The sequence below is a fragment of the Panthera onca genome, chromosome X (genome assembly GCF_046562875.1).
Source record: "Panthera onca isolate mPanOnc1 chromosome X, mPanOnc1 haplotype 2, whole genome shotgun sequence".
NCBI lineage: Eukaryota > Metazoa > Chordata > Mammalia > Carnivora > Felidae > Panthera > Panthera onca.
In genome coordinates this window covers 76,278,217-76,296,830 of record NC_138357.1, presented here as the reverse complement: position 1 = coordinate 76,296,830, position 18,614 = coordinate 76,278,217, and the positions used below count along the sequence as shown (strand labels likewise).

The following is an 18,614-nucleotide window of genomic DNA, read 5'->3' as shown; positions in this document are numbered from 1 at the left end:
TTTGATGAGGTCCCAGTAGTTCATTTTTGTTTTTGTTTCCCTTGCTTCTGGAGACGTGTTGAGTAAGAACTTGTTGCGGCCATGATCAAAGAGGTATTTGCCTGCTTTCTCCTTGAGGATTTTGATGGCTTCCTGTCTTACATTGAGGTCTTTCATCCAGTTTGAGTTCATTTTTGTGTATGGTGTAAGAAAGTGGTCCAGGTTCATTCTTCTGCATGTCCCTGTCCAGTTTTCCCAGCACCACTTGCTGAAAAGACTGTTTTTATTCCATTGGATATTCTTTCTTGCTTTGTCAAATATTAGTTGGCCATACGTTTTTGTGTCCATTTCTGGGTTCTCTATTCTGTTCCATTGATCTGAGTGTCTGTTCCTGTGCCAGTACCATACTGTCTTGACGACTGTAGCTTTGAAGTACAACTTAAAGTCTGGGATTGTGATGCCTCCTGCTTTGGTTTTCTTTTTCAAGATTGCTTTGGCTATTCTGGGACTTTTCTGGCTCCATACAAATTTTAAGATTATTTGTTCTAGGTCTGTGAAGAATGCTTGTGTTATTTTGATAGGGATTGCATTGAATATGTAGATTGCTTTGGGTAGTATTGACATTTTAACGATATTTGTTCTTCCTATCCAGGAGCATGGAATATTTTCCCCTTTTGGTGTGTGTCTTCTTCAATTTCTTTCATAAGCTTTCTATCATTTTCAGTGTATGGTTTTTCACCTCTTTGGTAAGATTTATTCCTAGGTATTTTATGGTTTTTGGTGCAATTGTACCTGGGATTGATTCCTTGATTTCTCTTTCTATTGGTTCATTGTTATAGAAATTCAACAGATTTCTGTGCATTGATTTTATATACCCTGCCATTTTACTGAATTCATGAATCAGTTCTAGCAGTTTTTTGGTGGAATCTTTTGGGTTTTCCATGTAGAGTATCATGTCATCTGTGAAGAGTGAAAGTTTGACCTCCTCCAGGCTGATTTGGATTCCTTTTATTTCTTTGTGTTTTCTGATAACAGAGGCTAAGTCTTCCAATACTATGTTGAATAACAGTGGTGAGAATGGACATCCCTGTCTTGTTCTTGACCTTAGGGGGAAAGCTGTCAGTTTTTCCCCATTGAGGATAATATTAGTGTTGGGTCGTTCATATATGGCTTTTATGATCTGCAGGTATGCTCCTTCTATCCATACTTTCTTGAGGGTTTTTATCAAAAAAGGATGCTGTATTTTGTCAAATGCTTTCTCTGCATCTTTTGAGAGCATCATATGGTTCTTGTCCTTTCTTTTATTGATGTGATGAATCACGTTAATTCTTTTGTGGATATTGAACCAGCCCTGCATCCCAGGTACAAATCCCACTTGGTCGTGGTGAATAATTTTTTTAATGTATTGTTTGATCCTGTTGGCTAATATCTTGTTGAAGATTTTTGCATCCATGTTCATCAGGAAAATTGGTCTAAAGTTCTCCTTTTAGAGTGGTCTCTGTCTGGTTTTGGAATCAAGGTAATGCTGGCTTCATAGAAAGAGTTTGGAAGTTTTCCTTCCATTTCTATTTTTTGGAACAGCTTCAAGAGAATAGGTGTGAACTCTTCCTGAAATGTTTGGTAAAATTCCCCTGGAAAGCCATCTTGCCCTGGGCTCTTGTTTTCTGGCAGATTTTTGATTACTAATTCGATTTCCTTACTGGTTATGGGTCTGTTCAATTTTTATATTTCTTCCTGTTTCAGTTTTGATAGTGTACACATTTCTAGGAATTTTTCCATTTCTTCCAGATTACCCGTTTTTATTGGCATATTCTTGCTCATAATTTTCCCTTATTATTGTTTTTATTTCTGTTGTGTTGGTTGTGACCTCTCCTCTTACATTCTTGATTTTATTTGTTTGGGTCTTTTCCTTTTTTTTTTTTTCCTTTTTGATCAAACTGGCTAGTAGCTTATCAGTTTTGTTAATTCTTTGAAAGAACCAGCTTCTGGTTTCATTGAACTGTTCTACTGTTATTTTGGTTTCAATGGCATTAAGTTCTGCTCTAATCTTTATTATTTCCTGTCATCTGCTGGTTTTGGGTTTTGTTTGCTGTTCTTTTCCTAGCTCCTTAAGGCACAACATTAGTTGGTGTATCTGAGATCTTTCTTTCCTCTTTAGGAAGGCCTGGACTGCTATATAGTTTCTTCTTATGAACGCCTTTGCTGCATCCCAAAGGTTTTGGGTTGTGGTGTTATCATTTTCATTGACTTCCATGTACTTTTTAATTTCCTCTTTAACTGCTTGTTTAGCCCATTCATTCTTTAGTAGGATGTTCTTCAGTCTCCAAGTATTTGTTACCTTTCCAAATTTTTTCTTGTAGTTGATTTCAAGTTTCATAACATTATGGTCTGAAAATATGCACGGTATGATCTTGATCTTTTTGTACTTACTTAGGGCTAATATTTTTTTTAATGTATTGTTGGATCCAGTTGGCTAATATCTTGTTGAGGATTTTTGCATCCATATTCAACAGGGAAATTGGTGTATAGTTCTTCTTTTTAGTGGGATCTTTGGGAGTTGCAGGAGAGAAGCAATAAAGGAAAAGACTTCAAAAGGGAAGGGCTGGAGAAGTTACAAGGCCTTAGGACATGTTTACACAGCTGAATGTGGCTGCAGCTTGTAAGGAACCCTAGAGCCATTAACATTGCCCAGGGCCAGATCCTCCTTCACACCTGACCCTTACTATAGTTGTAGAAACCAGTGAACTCGAAATTCAACCTTGAAAATACTGCTAAGACCATTCATTGTGCAAGCATAGTTTCTTCAACTAATAATGCTGGGACAACCAGAGAATACAATAATGAGATTGGTCCCTCTGTCTCCTGCTATATATAAAAATTACTTCTAAATAGATCAGAGATCTAAACATATGAGATATAACTTTAAAACTCTTAAAAGAAAGCATAGGAGTAAATATCTGTGTCCTTGCATTGGTAGTGGATCCTTAGATATGACACCAAAAGCATAAGCATCAAAAGAAAAAAAATAATAGGTTAGACTTCATCAAAATTAAAAACTTTTGTGTATCAAAGGACTCTATCAAGAAAGTGAAATTCAACCTATAGAATGACATAAAATGTTTGCAAACAATATATCTGAAAATAATCTAGCATTAAGAATATATGAAACAATATTACAACTCAACAATTACAAAGGCAAACAATCAAATTTTGAAATGTGCACAATTACATTTATAAAATTAGACATGGGGATACAATGCACAACATGGGAAATACAGTCAATAATATGTAATAATATATAACAACTTTGTATGGTAAATGATGGTAGCTAGACTATACATGGTGATCACTTCATGTTTATTAATGTTGAATCACCACATTGTACACCTGAAACTAATATACTATTGTATACTTCAATAAACTACACTTCAATAAAAAATAATGTGCAAAATATTTGAATAATCTATCCTCCAAAGAAGGCATACAAAGGGCCAATAAGCACATGAAAAGATAGTCAACATCATTAGTCACTAGGGACATGCAAAGTGTAACAAGGTGATACTACTTCATACCCACTTAATTTGTTATAATTTAATAAATAAAATGCAAAATAAGTTGAAAAATGAGGAGAAATTGCAACCCTCATACACTGCTGATGAGAATGTAAAATAGTACAGCCACTTTGGAAAAGAGTTCAGGAGTTACTAAAAAAGATATGTGTAGAGTGACTATATGACCCAGAAATTCCATTCTTACTCTTATACTTAAGCGAATTGAAATGAAATTCAAATGAAGACATGTACATGATTGTTACTAGTAGCATTATTCATAATAACAAAAAAGTAGAAACAACCCCAGTTCCCATCAATTGACGAGTGAATGATAACGTGTGTTATATCCATGCAATGGAATAATATTTGGCAATAAAAAGAATGAAAATCTAATACATGCTACACCATGGATGAACTTTGAAAATATCATACTAAGTAAAAGAAACCAGACACAAAATGTCACATATTGCATGGTTCAATTAATATGAAATACTCAGAATAGATAAGTATTCTAAGGTAAGTAAGCAGAAAGTAGATTAGTGATTTCTAGGGGTTGGAGGAATGGAGGATGAGAGTGATTGCTTAAAGAACATCGTGGTTCCTTTTGGAGTGTTTAAAATGCTCTTGAATTGGATAATGGTGATGACTGTGCAACTATCTGAACCACTGAATCATATTCATTTAAATGTTGAATTTTATAGTATGCAAAGTATATCTCATTGACAAAAAGATGTCAATGGAGGTGGATAGAATTTCTTTAGACTAAGAAGAAGGAAGAAAATTGCAGGTAGGAAGAACAGCACTTTATGTTACAGATGTGAAAAGATAAGTCTGGATAGGTTGTCTGGGAACAGACTAAGGGAGTTTAGGCTTTGTTTTTTGTAGAAGTGTCCATGTGGAGCAACGGAAAGTTTCTGAGGAAGGAATAAACATTGCCCAATCTAAATTTTGCAAAAATAATTCTGACAACAGTGTGGTGAGGTTTTTGAAGGTGAAGGAGTGGTATATTTTGTCTATTCATTTACAAATATCCATTAAGTGCTTCCTATATGCCAAGTACTTTGCTGGACCCTCATGGATTTTATATCTCATGACATAGAATAGATACTCAATAAATGATGATTTAGTTGATGGTTTGGTGTGAATGGATGGACATAGAGAAGTCATTTAAAAGGCGATTGGAAAAAAAAAACTGACACTCTCCTTATTTCCATTCCCCAGAAATTGTTCAAGAAAAAATATGATGAAACTAATGAGGGTATTGGAAAAGAAAAGAGGAGCTTAATAAGAGAGCTGATTCAGTAGTTGAATTCACAGCACTTGGTGATATTGATGATTATTTGAAATGGAAGGGGAGAAGAAAGTTAAAGATGTTGCTGAAGCTTCAAACTAGGTCTTTGACAACATTTATGATCCAAGAGATAAATTAAGGAAAAGCCAGCAGAGGGGTCTTAGAAGGATCAGTCAGATAGCTCTTAGGAGAACCAAGAGAGAATGGTGGTGCTGATAGAATTTGAAAGACCTTTGAGAAGGAAGGAATGTTAACTGTTACACTGATGTTGAAGAGGATGAGTGTGAATGAAAAGGTCTAAAATTTTCATAATTTGGAGGTTAGTGATGACTCAATAGGCGGGTCAGAAAGTTAGATTAGCTGAGGTTAAAAGCACAGATGGAGGGTTTGCTGTGGAGAGAAAGGCATATTTTACTCTGATCCAAGAAGGAATTGGTAGGGAAATGTCAAGACAGAGAGGGTAGTTGAGAGAATTCACATCTGAGAGGGATCTGGGTATTCTCTCATGTTATGAGAGCCGAACTGGAGGCTTAAAATAGAGTAAAAGTGTTCTCAACAGCTGCTATCAGGAATGGGACAAAAATTCACAAGTTGGTAAACAGTATGGGGATAGGCAGTGGATGTCACAGAACATGAAAGTAAACTGATAACTGAGACCAAAGCATCTCTACAGTAAAAATGTAATTAATGTTTATTTATTTTTGACAGAGAGAGAGAGAGAGAGAGAGAGAGAGCATGAGTGGGGGAGGGGCAGAAGGAGGGGGAGACACAGAATCTGAAGCAGGCTCCAGGCTCTGAGCTGTCAGCACAGAGCCCGATGCGGGGCTCAAGCTCACAGACTGTGAGATCATGACCTGAGCCAAAGTCGCATGCTCAACTGACTGAGCCACCCAGGCACCCGTCTCTGCATTTTTTTAAAATCAAAGCTTAGCTGTCTGAATGTGAAGAAAGGCATGGCATCCAGAGCTATATCATAAGTGAGGAATGGCATAGAGTGTAATGCAGAGGAATGAGGATTTAGAGCTATGTAGGTCAGAGATAAAATGCAACCAGAATCATGGAACCAGGTTGAGGTGCAGAAAGAAGGTGAAGGCTCACAGAGCAGAGAAGGGTGCAAGACTGAGAGTAACTTCTCTGAGTCTCATTTTCCTTTCTCATCAGTAAAGGACAATGATAAATAGTGCCTAACAATTTTTGTTGCCTGTAAGCATAAACTTTGATAAGGAATGGACAGGTTGATTGGTTGTAAGCAAGGTCCTTCCCAGATGGGCTAGGAACTAACTCACAGAAAAGTGAGAATTTTCAACTATCGCTTTATGAAGTATACTTTCTTGGACTTTCTGGTCATGTTCTGCCCTCTCTGCCTGACCATTTGTCAACTCTCAGAGAACTGGGCCATGTAATTCTCTAAGAGTCAGACTGCCCTTGTTCCCCCAACAACTAACAGACCAAAACATACACACACATACTCATTACAACTCAACTTTGGGAAATAAATTCTTTCAAGAAAACAAAGGAGTCTCAAACCAACATTAATCTCCTAATCCAAATAGTGAGTGAGAGCCAGCTTGCTCATTTTCCTTATACAGAGCTATCTTCTGAGGATAATAATTTTTAGGTGGCTCAGAGGATAAGTCCCTAAAAGTTAGTTAGTTCCCAACATGTTTTGGGCAATGGCAGCCTTGTTGGAATAAACATCCTCCCTTCCAAGGAGATGTCTTGGAAGGCAACAAGATGCATTTAGACATACCACTGCTGGGATGGCCGTTTAAACCCCAACCTGCAGCCTTTATGTACATAATTTGTTGTGCTCCCAGGATAATTCTGTAAGAAACAGCCAGACCTTGATTTACCAGAGTCAATCAGAGACATCAACCAGAACTTTCATTTGACTTTAGAAGAAGATGGAAGGGGGGTGGTGGTATAAAAAAAAAAAACAGTATGTAGATATCTGGGCTTTATTTCATGAAGCAAAACCAAACACAAACAACAAAATAACAAAAAAATCCTCACTAAACAAAACAAAGAAAAAGAAAAATGTTATAATGGCTAAAATCAAAAAGACAAGAAATAACAAGTGTTGGTGAAGATGTGGAGAAAAAGGTACTCTCATACACTGCTGGTGAGAATGTTAACTGGTACAGGCACTGTTAAAAACAGCATGGAGTCTTTTCAAAAATAAATAAATAAATAAAAGTAGAAATACTATATGACCCATTAATTCTGCTATTGGGAATCTACCCAAAGAATATGAAAACACTAATTTGAAAAGATATATATGCACCTCTATGCTTATTGCAGCATTATTTACACTAGCCAAGATATGGAAGCAACATAAGTGTCCATGGATAGACAAATGGATACGGAAAAAGTGGTGTATATATGTACAATGGAATGTTAAATAGCCATAAAAGAGGATACAATCAAGCCATTTGAGACAACATGGATGGACATAGAGGATATTATGGTAAGTGAAATAAGTCAGACTGAGAAAGACAAATACCATATGATTTCACTCATATGGTATCTAAAAATGAATTTTAAAAAGCAGAATTAAATGTATAGACACAGAGAACAAACTGATGGTTGCCAGAGGGTAGGAGTGTGGGAAGATGGGAAAAATGTGTGAAGAGGAATGGGAGATACAGGCTTCCAGTTAGGAAATAAAAGAGGATAAAAGCACAGTAAAAGGAATGTAGTTAATGATATTGTAATAGTGATGTAATAGTAGCTGCACTTGTAGTGAACATAGCATAATGTATAAACATGTCAATTCACTATGTTGTGCACCTGAAATAATGTAACACTGTGTGTCAACTATACAAAAAAAAAAAAAAAAAGAAAGAAAGAAAATAACAACAACAAAAATAGATTCCAAAGGGTGTCCGGGAGCTAATAAAGATTCAAACATAAGAGACAATTAGATGTAATGGAAAGAGTATGCCATCTTCATGCAAGTTCCAACTTGAACTTTCTATCTGTGAGCTCCTGGGCAAATATATTTCCCTTTCTGATTTTCCATTTCTTCCATAAAATTAGGCTGATGATAGCTATCTCATGAGATAGATGTGGGAATCAATTATAAAATGTCTGTTGAGTTCTTGTGAATTGTGTCTGCAAAATATGAATTACCTAGTGAATGTCACTTTCCCCATTACCCTCTTTGTCTTCTTAACCCACAACATGACAGGCATTGTCTCCAGCCTTGTGATTATCAGTTCAGAATTTTTCTTTCTCTGTGATTGCACAACCCAGGACACCACCCCCCTCCATACACACAAACTGTCTTCTATGGAATAAAGATATCTCCATTACAAGGACTGTAATTGAAAAGATCTCCAAAAGAAAGGATTGCTCACCTTTGACCACAAACTTCACAATGTCACTGCGCTGCTCAGATCCTACCCGGCCCTTGGCAGTACAGAAATAGGAGCCGGAGTCAGCCACCACAGCATGCTTGAAGAGTAAGGTACTCGAGCCTACTACTTTGATGGGTTCTTGAGTGACAGTCTGTTCCTTATACCAAACATAACTGATGGGAGGAGAACCCCAAGCCTGGCATTGAAGACTAATCCTCATTCCCTGGGGTACTGTGAAGCCATAGCCACTGCCAGTCGTCACTGTGGGCTTGGAAACAGAGACTGCAAAAGGGAAGACAAGAGGGGAGGCTCTGAGAAGTTACAAGGATACGTGAAGATAAGGCTGAGTCATGCTTCCTGTGTATAGGAACAAGTATATATCTGCAAAGGGAACTAAAAGGGGCTCTTGACTTGGGAGAGAAGAAAAAAAATCTTTCTTTGGACGATTAGGTACTGTTTTGTGTTATCTGGGGTTGGGGATTATCTGGAATTAAAAATCAACTGATTTTTTTTAAATGTATAGAGATTTTTTTTAGGCATCAGTAGATTGAGTTTTTGGATTATCTGCAATTTTGGATTACCAGGGCAGGCTTTCATAAATTGTCAAGTCAGCAATATTTATCTTGGCTGACCCCAGCATTCCTTTCCCCAGAGCTTTTCTGTCAACCTCTAGTTACTCTCCAATATTATGATTAGAAAGATATACTCATTTTCATGAGTTTTAAGACCCATAACCCAAGGAGGGCAACCAGAGTGTGGATGCTGGAACTTCTGGGAAACTTCAAGGGGTAAATATTTGAAGACGAGGAGCCCTTTTCAACACTTCTTAAATTATACTATAAGAGTGGTGACCCTGATGATCTTATGCCTGTCCACTTCTCTTGATTAGCACATATAACTGAAAAGAGTCTGTATACAAGTAGACAAAATTCCCTGGGTTTATCAAGGTTTTCTAAGATTATAGCCCTTTATTTGGCCTTCATCTATTAGTGCTTTCCTACCCCCACAGTGACTCACCTTTCTGGACGCGGAGCTCAATGATCTTATCTTTCACCACTTGGTTACCATTAGGGGTCTGCCAAGTGACTTCACATGTGTAGTGGCTCCGGTCATCCATCTCCAGGGTATTCAGTTGGAGGGACACATCTCCTGGAACCTTGTGGCTCACTTGTAGGCGGCCTCGGTACTTTGCTTGCTGGATATGGTCTCCAGAGGAATCATGTAGAAATATGGTGACTGGGTCCAAGTCACGTTGTACCAGCCACTTTACCAAGACTTGAGTGTAACCTTGCAGAGGACCATAGGTGCATGGAATATTTACATCCCCTTTCCAAGGCCCTGTCACACTCTCAGGTGCTTCCAGGATGGGATGGCCTGAAGAGGAGAAACAGAGGAAGAAAGCAGACATAGATAGCCCACCCATCTGGAAGCTAGGATAGAAGTGGCAGATCTCAAGAGGCTTCTGAGAAACACCTCTCAAATTTCCTTCCATAATACTTTCAGATTGATGTGTCATTTTGTTCCCTGCCAGCCTTCCTATCAATCAGAACCTGTTCTCAGAAGGAAAGCTCTTAACACGTTAGCTTTTTTCAGTTTCAAGTCCTTTTCTTGTCACTACCTTGCTGTGAGATGACTCTGGGTAAGTCAATTTTCACCATGAGGACCCGTTTTCTTATCTATAATGTAGAGAGTTTGAATGGAATGATCTCTAAGGATTCTTCAAACTGTGAAATTCTGTAAGTCTATTAAAAAAAGCTTCTTTCAACATTTTCCAAAAGAAGTGTAGGAGCAAATGCTAAATAGCTGTGTTTGGGATATTTTATTATGTAATTATGTACCTGGAGAAATATGGGGGCTTCAGGGCTAAGAAAGAAAGGGCCATATTCCCTGCTTACTCCCCATTGCTCCACAGAAGGGCTCAGTTTTTGGGTCCCCATCCCTAAGCTCTTCTCTAGAAGGGAGGAAGGTTGCTGAAAAGGGCAACTCTGAGGGTGGAAACATGTGTGAAATGTACTCCTGTTTAATAAATTCATTAGTTATTGTTAACTTTGAAACTTGCTGTTAAAAGCCTGACTTTTTTCCTGATTTCTTTTTCTTTATTTTTGCTTTCTCTTAGGTTTCACCAAAGGTACATTGGAAAATCCCATCCCAAGGGGTAATGGAGAGGAAAATGTCTGGAGAAGAAAAGGATATGAATAAGATCCTAGAGCTGGCTATGGTAAGGATGGTAGTAGGAACAAAAGGAGATTGATCCTTGGAATGCTGGGGAAGGAAACATGGGGAAGGTGAGTTGGGGGTATTGAGAGACCCATCACTTCCCTTTAGAAATTTCCATTCATAAAGTTGTATTTTGAAGACTTTGTGTTTTACTTAAATCTGACCAAGAGTGAGGGATTGAATTTAGACAATTTATTTATGTCTGTACTAGAAGAATGAGCTTGAAACTGTGAGATGTAACTGAATAAAAGCCTTTTATGTAGCTCAGATTCCCATGCTTCAGTCAAAGAGATGGAATACAGGATGGGGGCATCCTCCCAGAATTTATTGCCAAGTACCAGGGCTTCTATCAGTGGGGAGACTAAAGTCAAGTCTCTAGTCTGTGCCTTCAGCAGAAATTCTTAGAGCATAACTAGCATATTTTGGACAAGATAAAAGCCTTGAGTAGAAAAGAATAAACAAACATGAGTCCATGTTGTTAAATCCACCACATATTCTCTGGAGGGTTTCAGATTGTGCAGGAAGCAGAACTCAAACCCATGAATGGGAGCATAATAGGGGTGGATTTTGGTTTGCCCTAAAAATGAACTTTATAATTATCCATATCTGTTTATTGATGGACTAAGTTGTCAGGGGGAAATTCTGAGCTTTGTTTATGTCTTGGACAGTATTACTCTTTAAGGTACCTTCCAATCCTAGATGGTTCAATACTAATTGTAATGGAAATGGAAGTTAAATAATTACATTTTCTAGCTGGTGGTGAACTATCACCAGGCGGTGGTGAGTTTCACTGTGCTATTGTTAGCGTAGGCCTCCATATGTATGCAAATACAGCTTATCATCATCATGAACACACACGTGTCACTTGCAAACACACATATGGGGCCTTAAGTCCCATGAAAACCATCTGAGCCTCTCAGTTTAATGTGCTCTTTCCCAATAATCTTCCAGCTCCCCCAAATCTGTCTCCCCTCTTCTGAAAAGCATTCTCACACTTTTCTCCTGGACAACAAAGCAGCATTCTGCTGTGAGGACATTTGGAACAGCTGAACATGCCTTTGTCTATATGTATGTATGCCTTCCCTCTTGGGGGACTTTAGGGAACTGCAAGGACTGGCTTACATTACCATTTCTGGGAACTTCCTGGGGAATCTCACAGAGCCCACTGTGGTCTATCAAGAATATGAATAGCCAATCTCAATTTCTCAATCTTGAAAGTCACTTCTAAAAGTAGATTGGGCTTGGGGCACCTGGGAGGCTCAGTCAGTTAAGCGTCTGACTCTTGATCTCAGCTCAGGTTTTGATCTCAGGGTTGTGAGTTCAAGTCGTGTGTTGGGCTCCATGCTGGGCATGAAGCCTACTTGAAAAAAAGAAGACAAAGGAGGAAAAGAAAAGAAAAGAAAAAGAAAAAAAAAGAATTGGTTGGGCTTTACTTCCACATTCCAGAATAAGGGCATGGGACAGAGTTAGAAACAATAGTTCTAAGAATTACATATTTTTTCCCCTTTTACTTTTTTCTTCCCCTCTCCTTTCTTCTTTACTACCTTCAACCCGTCCTTCCATCTGGTTTCTATTCTTCTTCCTTCTTTTTCTTGTTTTCCCCTCTTCCTCCTGCTTCATTAGTAGCACAGAGACAGAGTGTATGGTAGGCATAGAGCATCACACACACAAAAAATACATTGTACATTATGTATTCTGATCTCCAAAGTGAAGGTAACCTCAATAGAATTGACTTTCACCTGCCAGCTTTCCTTGTGATTCTCAGAGAGCCTAGAGAAACACTGAATAGAAGCACCTAATGAGATCAGGAGAATAATGAATAACAGCATGATGTAGTAAGAAGAACAACACCAATCGAAGTCCAAGGTCTATCATAACATGTGACCTGTGTCACCATGTCTCTGTGTGACCTGGAGTAAATTTCTAAACCTGTCTGAGATTCAGGTCATTATCAATAAAATGGAGACAACAATAAACCTTCCATTCAGGGCTATTTGAAGATCAAATGAGCTTTTAGGTGTGAAAGCACCTAACATAATGGATGGCATTCAGTAGGTGGTAGATAATTGCCAGTCCTGTCTCATGCCTCAAGAGAAACTTTTCATATTTGTTTTGATTCCTCTTATCTTGCAGAAGTCCTCTATATGTCTTCTCCAGAGGAAAGATTAATTAGTTTATATCATTTTCAGTTTTAATGATGACCTGAAGGAGGAGTTAGCACATGAGAAGGTAAGCGGCTGCCCTCACCAACCTGGGGGAGCCTACCAAGTTATGAGCAGGAAATAGGCCATCTATGGATTGTAAGGAGCCAGAAAGGATAAAGTAGCCTGTATAAATATCAACAGGACTTGTTTGGAAGCCAATGTGAAATGTTGATCAAATTAAGCAATATAGATGACTTTCCTGGAAGACTGGGTAGGGAAAATCTATTTCAGGAAACTCTCACCTCCTGGGGGAATGCTCTGCCTTTTATGGATCCGTGAAAACCACCAAATGGCAAAGCACTTGCTTTGACAGGGATTGAGGTACCAGGAAGTATAGAATTTGAGACTTTTAGAATGGCATAGCTGCAAGAGCTTTTGGTTGCATTTCCTCATGGTACATGTAGGAAAGCCAAGAGAAAGAAAGATGCTTATCTAAAAGTTACACAGAAAGCAGGGGCTGAACTGGGCCTAGGGATTTAAGAAGAAAGGCTTTCGGATGCTACACTGCCTTCTTACCTTATTAAACCACTAGCCACAACTGAAATTAGTAACCCTTACTTGACATGGTTTAAAGTTGCTTGATTTGACTTGCTGAAAAAAAAAATTCCATCTGCTGGCTATTTTCTGAAAAGTGTTTCCCAGGCCTTCAGAGTCTTACTCTGTTTTCTCAGGGAAAAACTGAATTTTCTCTAAATATTATCCCTCTACAGGAGAAAGACCTGGGCTAGGCATTGACTCAAGGGGCTTTGTTGAAAAGAGTTTAATTTGAGAAACAGGGGACAATACTTGTTCTAGGAACTGGACTTAGAAAAGCAAAATGCAGGGCCTGTATAATAGTCCTAAATAAAGGAAAAGCTTAGTTTTCTGGGCAAGAGTTCCTTTATAGGGCCAATGTTAGGTCCTTTTTTAAATCTTCCTCCTCTCACCATCACACAGAGAGTGGGATCTTCCCATAACCCCACACCCTCATGTGTGGCCTCTCTCCCTCTCTTGGGTTGTCTCTTGGCTTAGATAATAGCTGTTAATAAAATGTTTATAATGTTTATAAAGTGAAAATATTTATTATTATTATTATTATTATTATTATCATTATTATTATTATTTCAACATGTGTCTTTGACCCAGCAGCTGATTCTGGCCCCTAGAGGCCCTATAAGGCCAGCCAAACTGATATAATCACTGTACAGTAGGCTGGAGACACTGAGATCCAGGGAGAGGGAAGGTGTTATTGGCCATTCAGTATGTCCTGAGATCTAGATCTATAGTGTTAAACACTCCACACAAAAGAAAGTTCTGCTTCCATGTCTAGAGGACCTCACAGGCAGAAGAAGGAACAATATACATGAGAGTACTCACGTGAACAGACACAACTTAACTTTAACATGTACAGAATGTTACCCTGAGCCCGAGTCCTGCTTCTGTAAGTCTCTGCTAAAAACAACAGATTTGGAGAAGGTAGAAAGGTGTACTCTAAAACCTGGCAGATGATGAAATATTGCCATTTTTAAAAAGCACTATTATTTAGGAAAATTAACTCTGCCACTAATGCTCTGTGGCCTGGAGCACATTCTTGTCCTCTCAGGTAACTCGATTTAGTATCTCTTTTAGCTTTGAGGCTCTAGATTCCGATGGGTCACAAAGGCCCAGGATAGATTAGCATAATTTGAGTCTGTTATGAAAAACTGAGTTCTTCCTGACCACAAAGGGACACCAACCTAACATCCATCCATCCTCTCCCTCTAAAGATATGGAACAAGCAGAGATGCAGCAAGAACCGATTTGCCCTATCTTGGGTTTCACTTATCTATTACTCATGCTTAGTTACCTAAAAGTCTGTCTCAATTCTCAGGGATATAAATGAGAATGGGGGAATACCCAAGGAAATAATGCTTCTATGGGATAGCCAGACTTCTTTTAGGATATATACCCAGCATTAATTTCCCCCAAGTAGCCTGGACAAACTGGGCCATATTCACAGGGAAAGGAGCTACCGCAAGAGGTGGTAAGAAACCACCAAGTCCTATGAATAGCAATTGAAGAAGCTAGGGCTTGTTTATTTTGGAGAAGAGATAAATCAAAGGGACATGGTGTCTGTCCTCAGAACTCTAAAGGGCTGTCACAACATCAAGGGAGTAGATATGTTCTTTGTGTCTCCAAGAAATAGAGCTGGGGCTTTAGGATGGAAGTCACAAGGAAGTGGATTTAGTTCAACACAAGGAAGAACTTCTAACATTTGGAACTACTCTTGCACAGACTAGATAGTCTGGGGAAGTGGTAAACTCTCAATGTCTGGAATTATGTAAACAGATATTTTGAGCACTTGTTCATAACTATGAAAAATGGGTCTAGATTACTTTTAAGATCCTATATAACTCTTGGGCAACATTCCTTCCTTGAAGCTTATATATCTTAACAGGGATCAAGACCTAGAAATAGAGGAGTTAAGGTATAATGGCAGAATTTCAGGTGAAAGAAGATGGAGGAAGGATTTGGGTGGCATTGGGCACCTTCTTAATGTCCCTGAGATATGACAAGTACTAGAAAATCATGTGGATATTTTCGAGAGGATCCTTTTTAATTTCTACCCAAACTTACCTTCTAGCTTCTTCAGTAGTCTTCAGCTGCCCCAAACTGAGAGAGTCTGTAGCACTGTTTGAGAATACTCACCTATTCAGCAGGAATAGGCTTTCCTCAGTAGCCATTCAATCCCCACACCCCAGCCTTTTGCCTGTGACAGCAGTAGCGGCCAGATAGCAATTTCCTTCCTTACCATAGGTGACCATTGTTAGGTGGCCCAGGAGCAGGAGGTCCAGTAAGAGCCTCATCACAGCTTTAGACAGTTTTTTCCTTTATTCCAGCCTCCTGCTGTCAAAGGCTTGAACTTATGATGGCTGTCAGCTTCTGTGCCTGCTTACTTCCCTTCCTTCTCTATATCTCTCACTTGGACTCCCAGTCTCATCTCACATTCTCCTTCCTTCCCTATTTCAGCACAAGTCATGTGAGTACTCCCTCCCTCCCCTGCCTGGTATTGGAGGTTCAGGGTGAGTGAAGCAATTCCTCCCCCTGTTAGGGTATTGATTTGACTTTCCCTGGAGCCAATAAGGCTTTCTGGTCTTTGATCTCCCAGGATGTATTTATTTTGTGTTTCTTCCACAAGACTCTGAGGCTGGGGATGACCTTTGGGTATGAGTTTTCTCCCTCTACTATAGAGATATTTTCCTTTCTGGTAGGCCCAGGGAGGAGAGATCAACATTACTGGCCTATGCAATATTTAGCAGTCACACCTTTAACTCCTGCCTGATACGCCTGTGCAAACGAACAGAGTTTTGGCAGTGGGTGCCTGTGGGCTTCAGAGTACAAGAGATTAAACGTATGAAAGAGATTTCTGTAAATCAAAACGTAAGTAATTGGCAAGCCCATGGATAAAGTCGTTATGGGGATATATATCCCTATGTCTCACATTTGGGAAGCTTTTTGAATCACTTCCTCCAATAGCTCCACTTCTTTGGTGGTAAATATTCCCATAAGTGCTCATTAGGGTTTGTTTGTTTGCTTCTTTGTTTATTTATTTATTTATTTATTTAAGGGAAAGTTAAGTTTAACATCCAGTGTACTTGTCAATTGACCTGTAGTGGTATGCTCTATTAGGTTGAACTTTTCAATAATTTTCAATTGCTATATGTCTATGACTAGCAAGAGAGAGAGAGGAATTAAGCTTCCAAGCTTAACTGCTTCTCTTCATAGACCCCAGAGCAGCTGTAAGTTCACCAGCAGTCTACCCTTAGGTTTGGCACTGCTCATAGTCTACCAAGCTTTGAAAATATAAACACCTTCAAAAGGAGAAACATATCCAATAAATTCATACCAAAATATAAGTAAAGTCTAACCTCGGCCTTTGCTTTTATGGTTTTTGTTTTTGTTTTTGATTGGAAGAATAAGAGAGGCCTTGATCAGAGAAGGGGTGAACTTCGTAGAAATGGTAAGACCCCAAGGACAGACATTATCTCCTATACATGATTCCCAAGGGGTAGTTATATACAGGTGATTTGGGACTTGACAAAGGCTAAGAGGAGACTCCAGCATTTCTTGAGTCTAATATTATTATTTCATGGAATTCTGTCAAGCACCTCTGCCTCCCAGATTCAATTCCTCTTGTATGGTTGTCCTTTGATTTTTGGTTCAGTCCACCTCATTTGAACTTCCAGTCATTGATTTCCATTGGGTCCTCACACAACGAACCCTGAATTTTGGAGATCCCTCCTTTTGTATTTTAGAACTAATACCCTACCACCACTACCAACACACACACACACACACACACACACACACACACACACACACTTCTCCTTTACAGTCTTTCCTGATGAAGAGCCTACCAAAAATCCATGTCCCATTGAAATGGTGTTAATTTGTCTGGCCTGGTGACTGTTTTTATTTTATGTTTATTTATTTATTTTAGAGAGAGAGAGAGACAGAGACAGAGACAGAGAACTGGGGAGGGGCAGAGAGATAGAGGGAGAGAGAGAATCCCAAGCGGGCTGTCACCACAGAGCCTGATATGAGGCTCAATCCCACGACCAAGGGATCATGACCTGAACTGAAATCAAGGTTTGGATACTTAACCAACTGAGCCACACAGGGTCCCTGGTAAGTGTATTTTTGAACTGCCTCTTGCCTCTTCTCAGGAGTTTATAGATGTGAAGATAAAGAAATTTCCTGGGAAACATGCACAGCCTTTCTCTGGGGAAGAATTCCTGTCCTACAGTTGAGATCAGTAACCCTGAGAAGAACACTGAAGGGGAAGTCAAGAAGCCTAGTTCTGCATCTACTTCATTCTGAGCATTTGAGCAAGTTAAATCTGAACTTCAGCTTCCCCAATTGTAACATGAGCGCTATTAGACTTGATGTTTACGTAGTTTCTGATTTTTAAAAATCAAACTGCACCATACATACAATAACGACTATAACAATGATAGCTAATACTTCTTGATCATTTACTCTTCCATGAACTGTACTAAGCACTTTTTTGGATTATATCATTTGGTACTTTCATGGTGGGTATTGCACTTACTCTTATGTCTCTTCTGTTGCTCTTTTATTTTTTCCCCCTCAAGCACAGAGGCATATTTAATAAAAAATATTGTTTTCTTTCCTTTTTTTCCAATTTTTGTTTTAATTCCATTTAGTTAATATATGGTGTTATATTAGTTTCATGTGGATAATAGTGTGATTCAACACTTCCATAAGACATCTGGTGCTCATCACAGCAAGTGCACTCCTTAATCCTCATCACCTATTTAATGCTGCCTCACCCAACTCCCCTTTAGTAACCATCAGTTTCTCCTCTATAATTGAGTCTGCTTCTAGATTTCTTTCTCTTTCCCTTTGCTTGTTTTACTTTTTGTTTCTTTAATTCCACATATGAGCAAAATCATATTGTATTTGTCTTTATCTGACTTATTTCACTTAGCATTATACTCTCTAGCTCTATCCATGTCATTGCACGTGACAAGGGACATTTCATTCTTCCTTATGGATGAATAATATTCCATTGCGGATATATGGATATATATCACATCTTCTTTATCCATTCCTCAATCAATGAATACTTAGGTTGCTTCCATATCTTGACTATTGTAAATAATACTGTTATAAATATAGGGGTGCATATGTCCCTTCAAATTGATGTTTTTATATTGTTTGGGTAAATACCCAGTAGTGCAATTTCTGGATCCTAGGGTAGTTCTATTTTTAACATTTTTATATTATAAAAATATTGTATATTTTTATTTATATATATCATATATTTAAATAAAATTATATACTATTTATATATACTATATATATTACAATTATATTACTTTTTTAAGTTTTAATTTTAATTCCATTCAGTCAACATACAGCACTATATTAGTTTCAGGTGTACAATGTAGTAATTCAAAAGCTCCAAACATCACCCTGTGCTCATCAAGACAAGTGCACTCCTTAATCCCCATCACCTATTTTTTTTAAC

The 18,614-nt window shown here is 38.4% G+C and overlaps 1 protein-coding gene and 1 long non-coding RNA gene across 15 annotated transcripts in view; one reads left to right on the top strand and one right to left on the bottom strand.

Moving 5' to 3' along the window:
* VSIG4 (V-set and immunoglobulin domain containing 4) overlaps nucleotides 1-15,485 on the bottom strand; it is a 40,980-nt gene extending 25,495 nt beyond the window's left edge. For both annotated transcript variants that reach the window (XM_081794172.1, XM_081794173.1), the window contains exons 1-3: nucleotides 15,372-15,485; nucleotides 9,198-9,554; nucleotides 8,181-8,462 (exon numbers count right to left, since the gene is read on the bottom strand). In XM_081794172.1, coding sequence (XP_081650298.1) covers nucleotides 8,181-8,462; nucleotides 9,198-9,554; nucleotides 15,372-15,426 — 694 coding nt within the window. In that variant the 5' untranslated portion in view covers nucleotides 15,427-15,485. The remainder of the gene's footprint in view (nucleotides 1-8,180; nucleotides 8,463-9,197; nucleotides 9,555-15,371) is intronic.
* Nucleotides 1-18,614, top strand: part of LOC145714572 (uncharacterized) — a 95,009-nt gene that overhangs the window by 33,021 nt on the left and 43,374 nt on the right. For 3 of the 13 annotated variants that reach the window (XR_014136900.1, XR_014136901.1, XR_014136899.1), the window contains exons 4-5: nucleotides 7,123-8,630; nucleotides 10,297-10,398. This is a non-coding gene — a long non-coding RNA (uncharacterized LOC145714572). Of the gene's footprint in view, nucleotides 1-7,122; nucleotides 8,631-10,296; nucleotides 13,946-15,831; nucleotides 16,001-17,286; nucleotides 18,376-18,614 lie in introns of those variants that run through there. The other 10 variants (XR_014136890.1, XR_014136896.1, XR_014136902.1 and 7 more) reach the window with 10 other exon arrangements.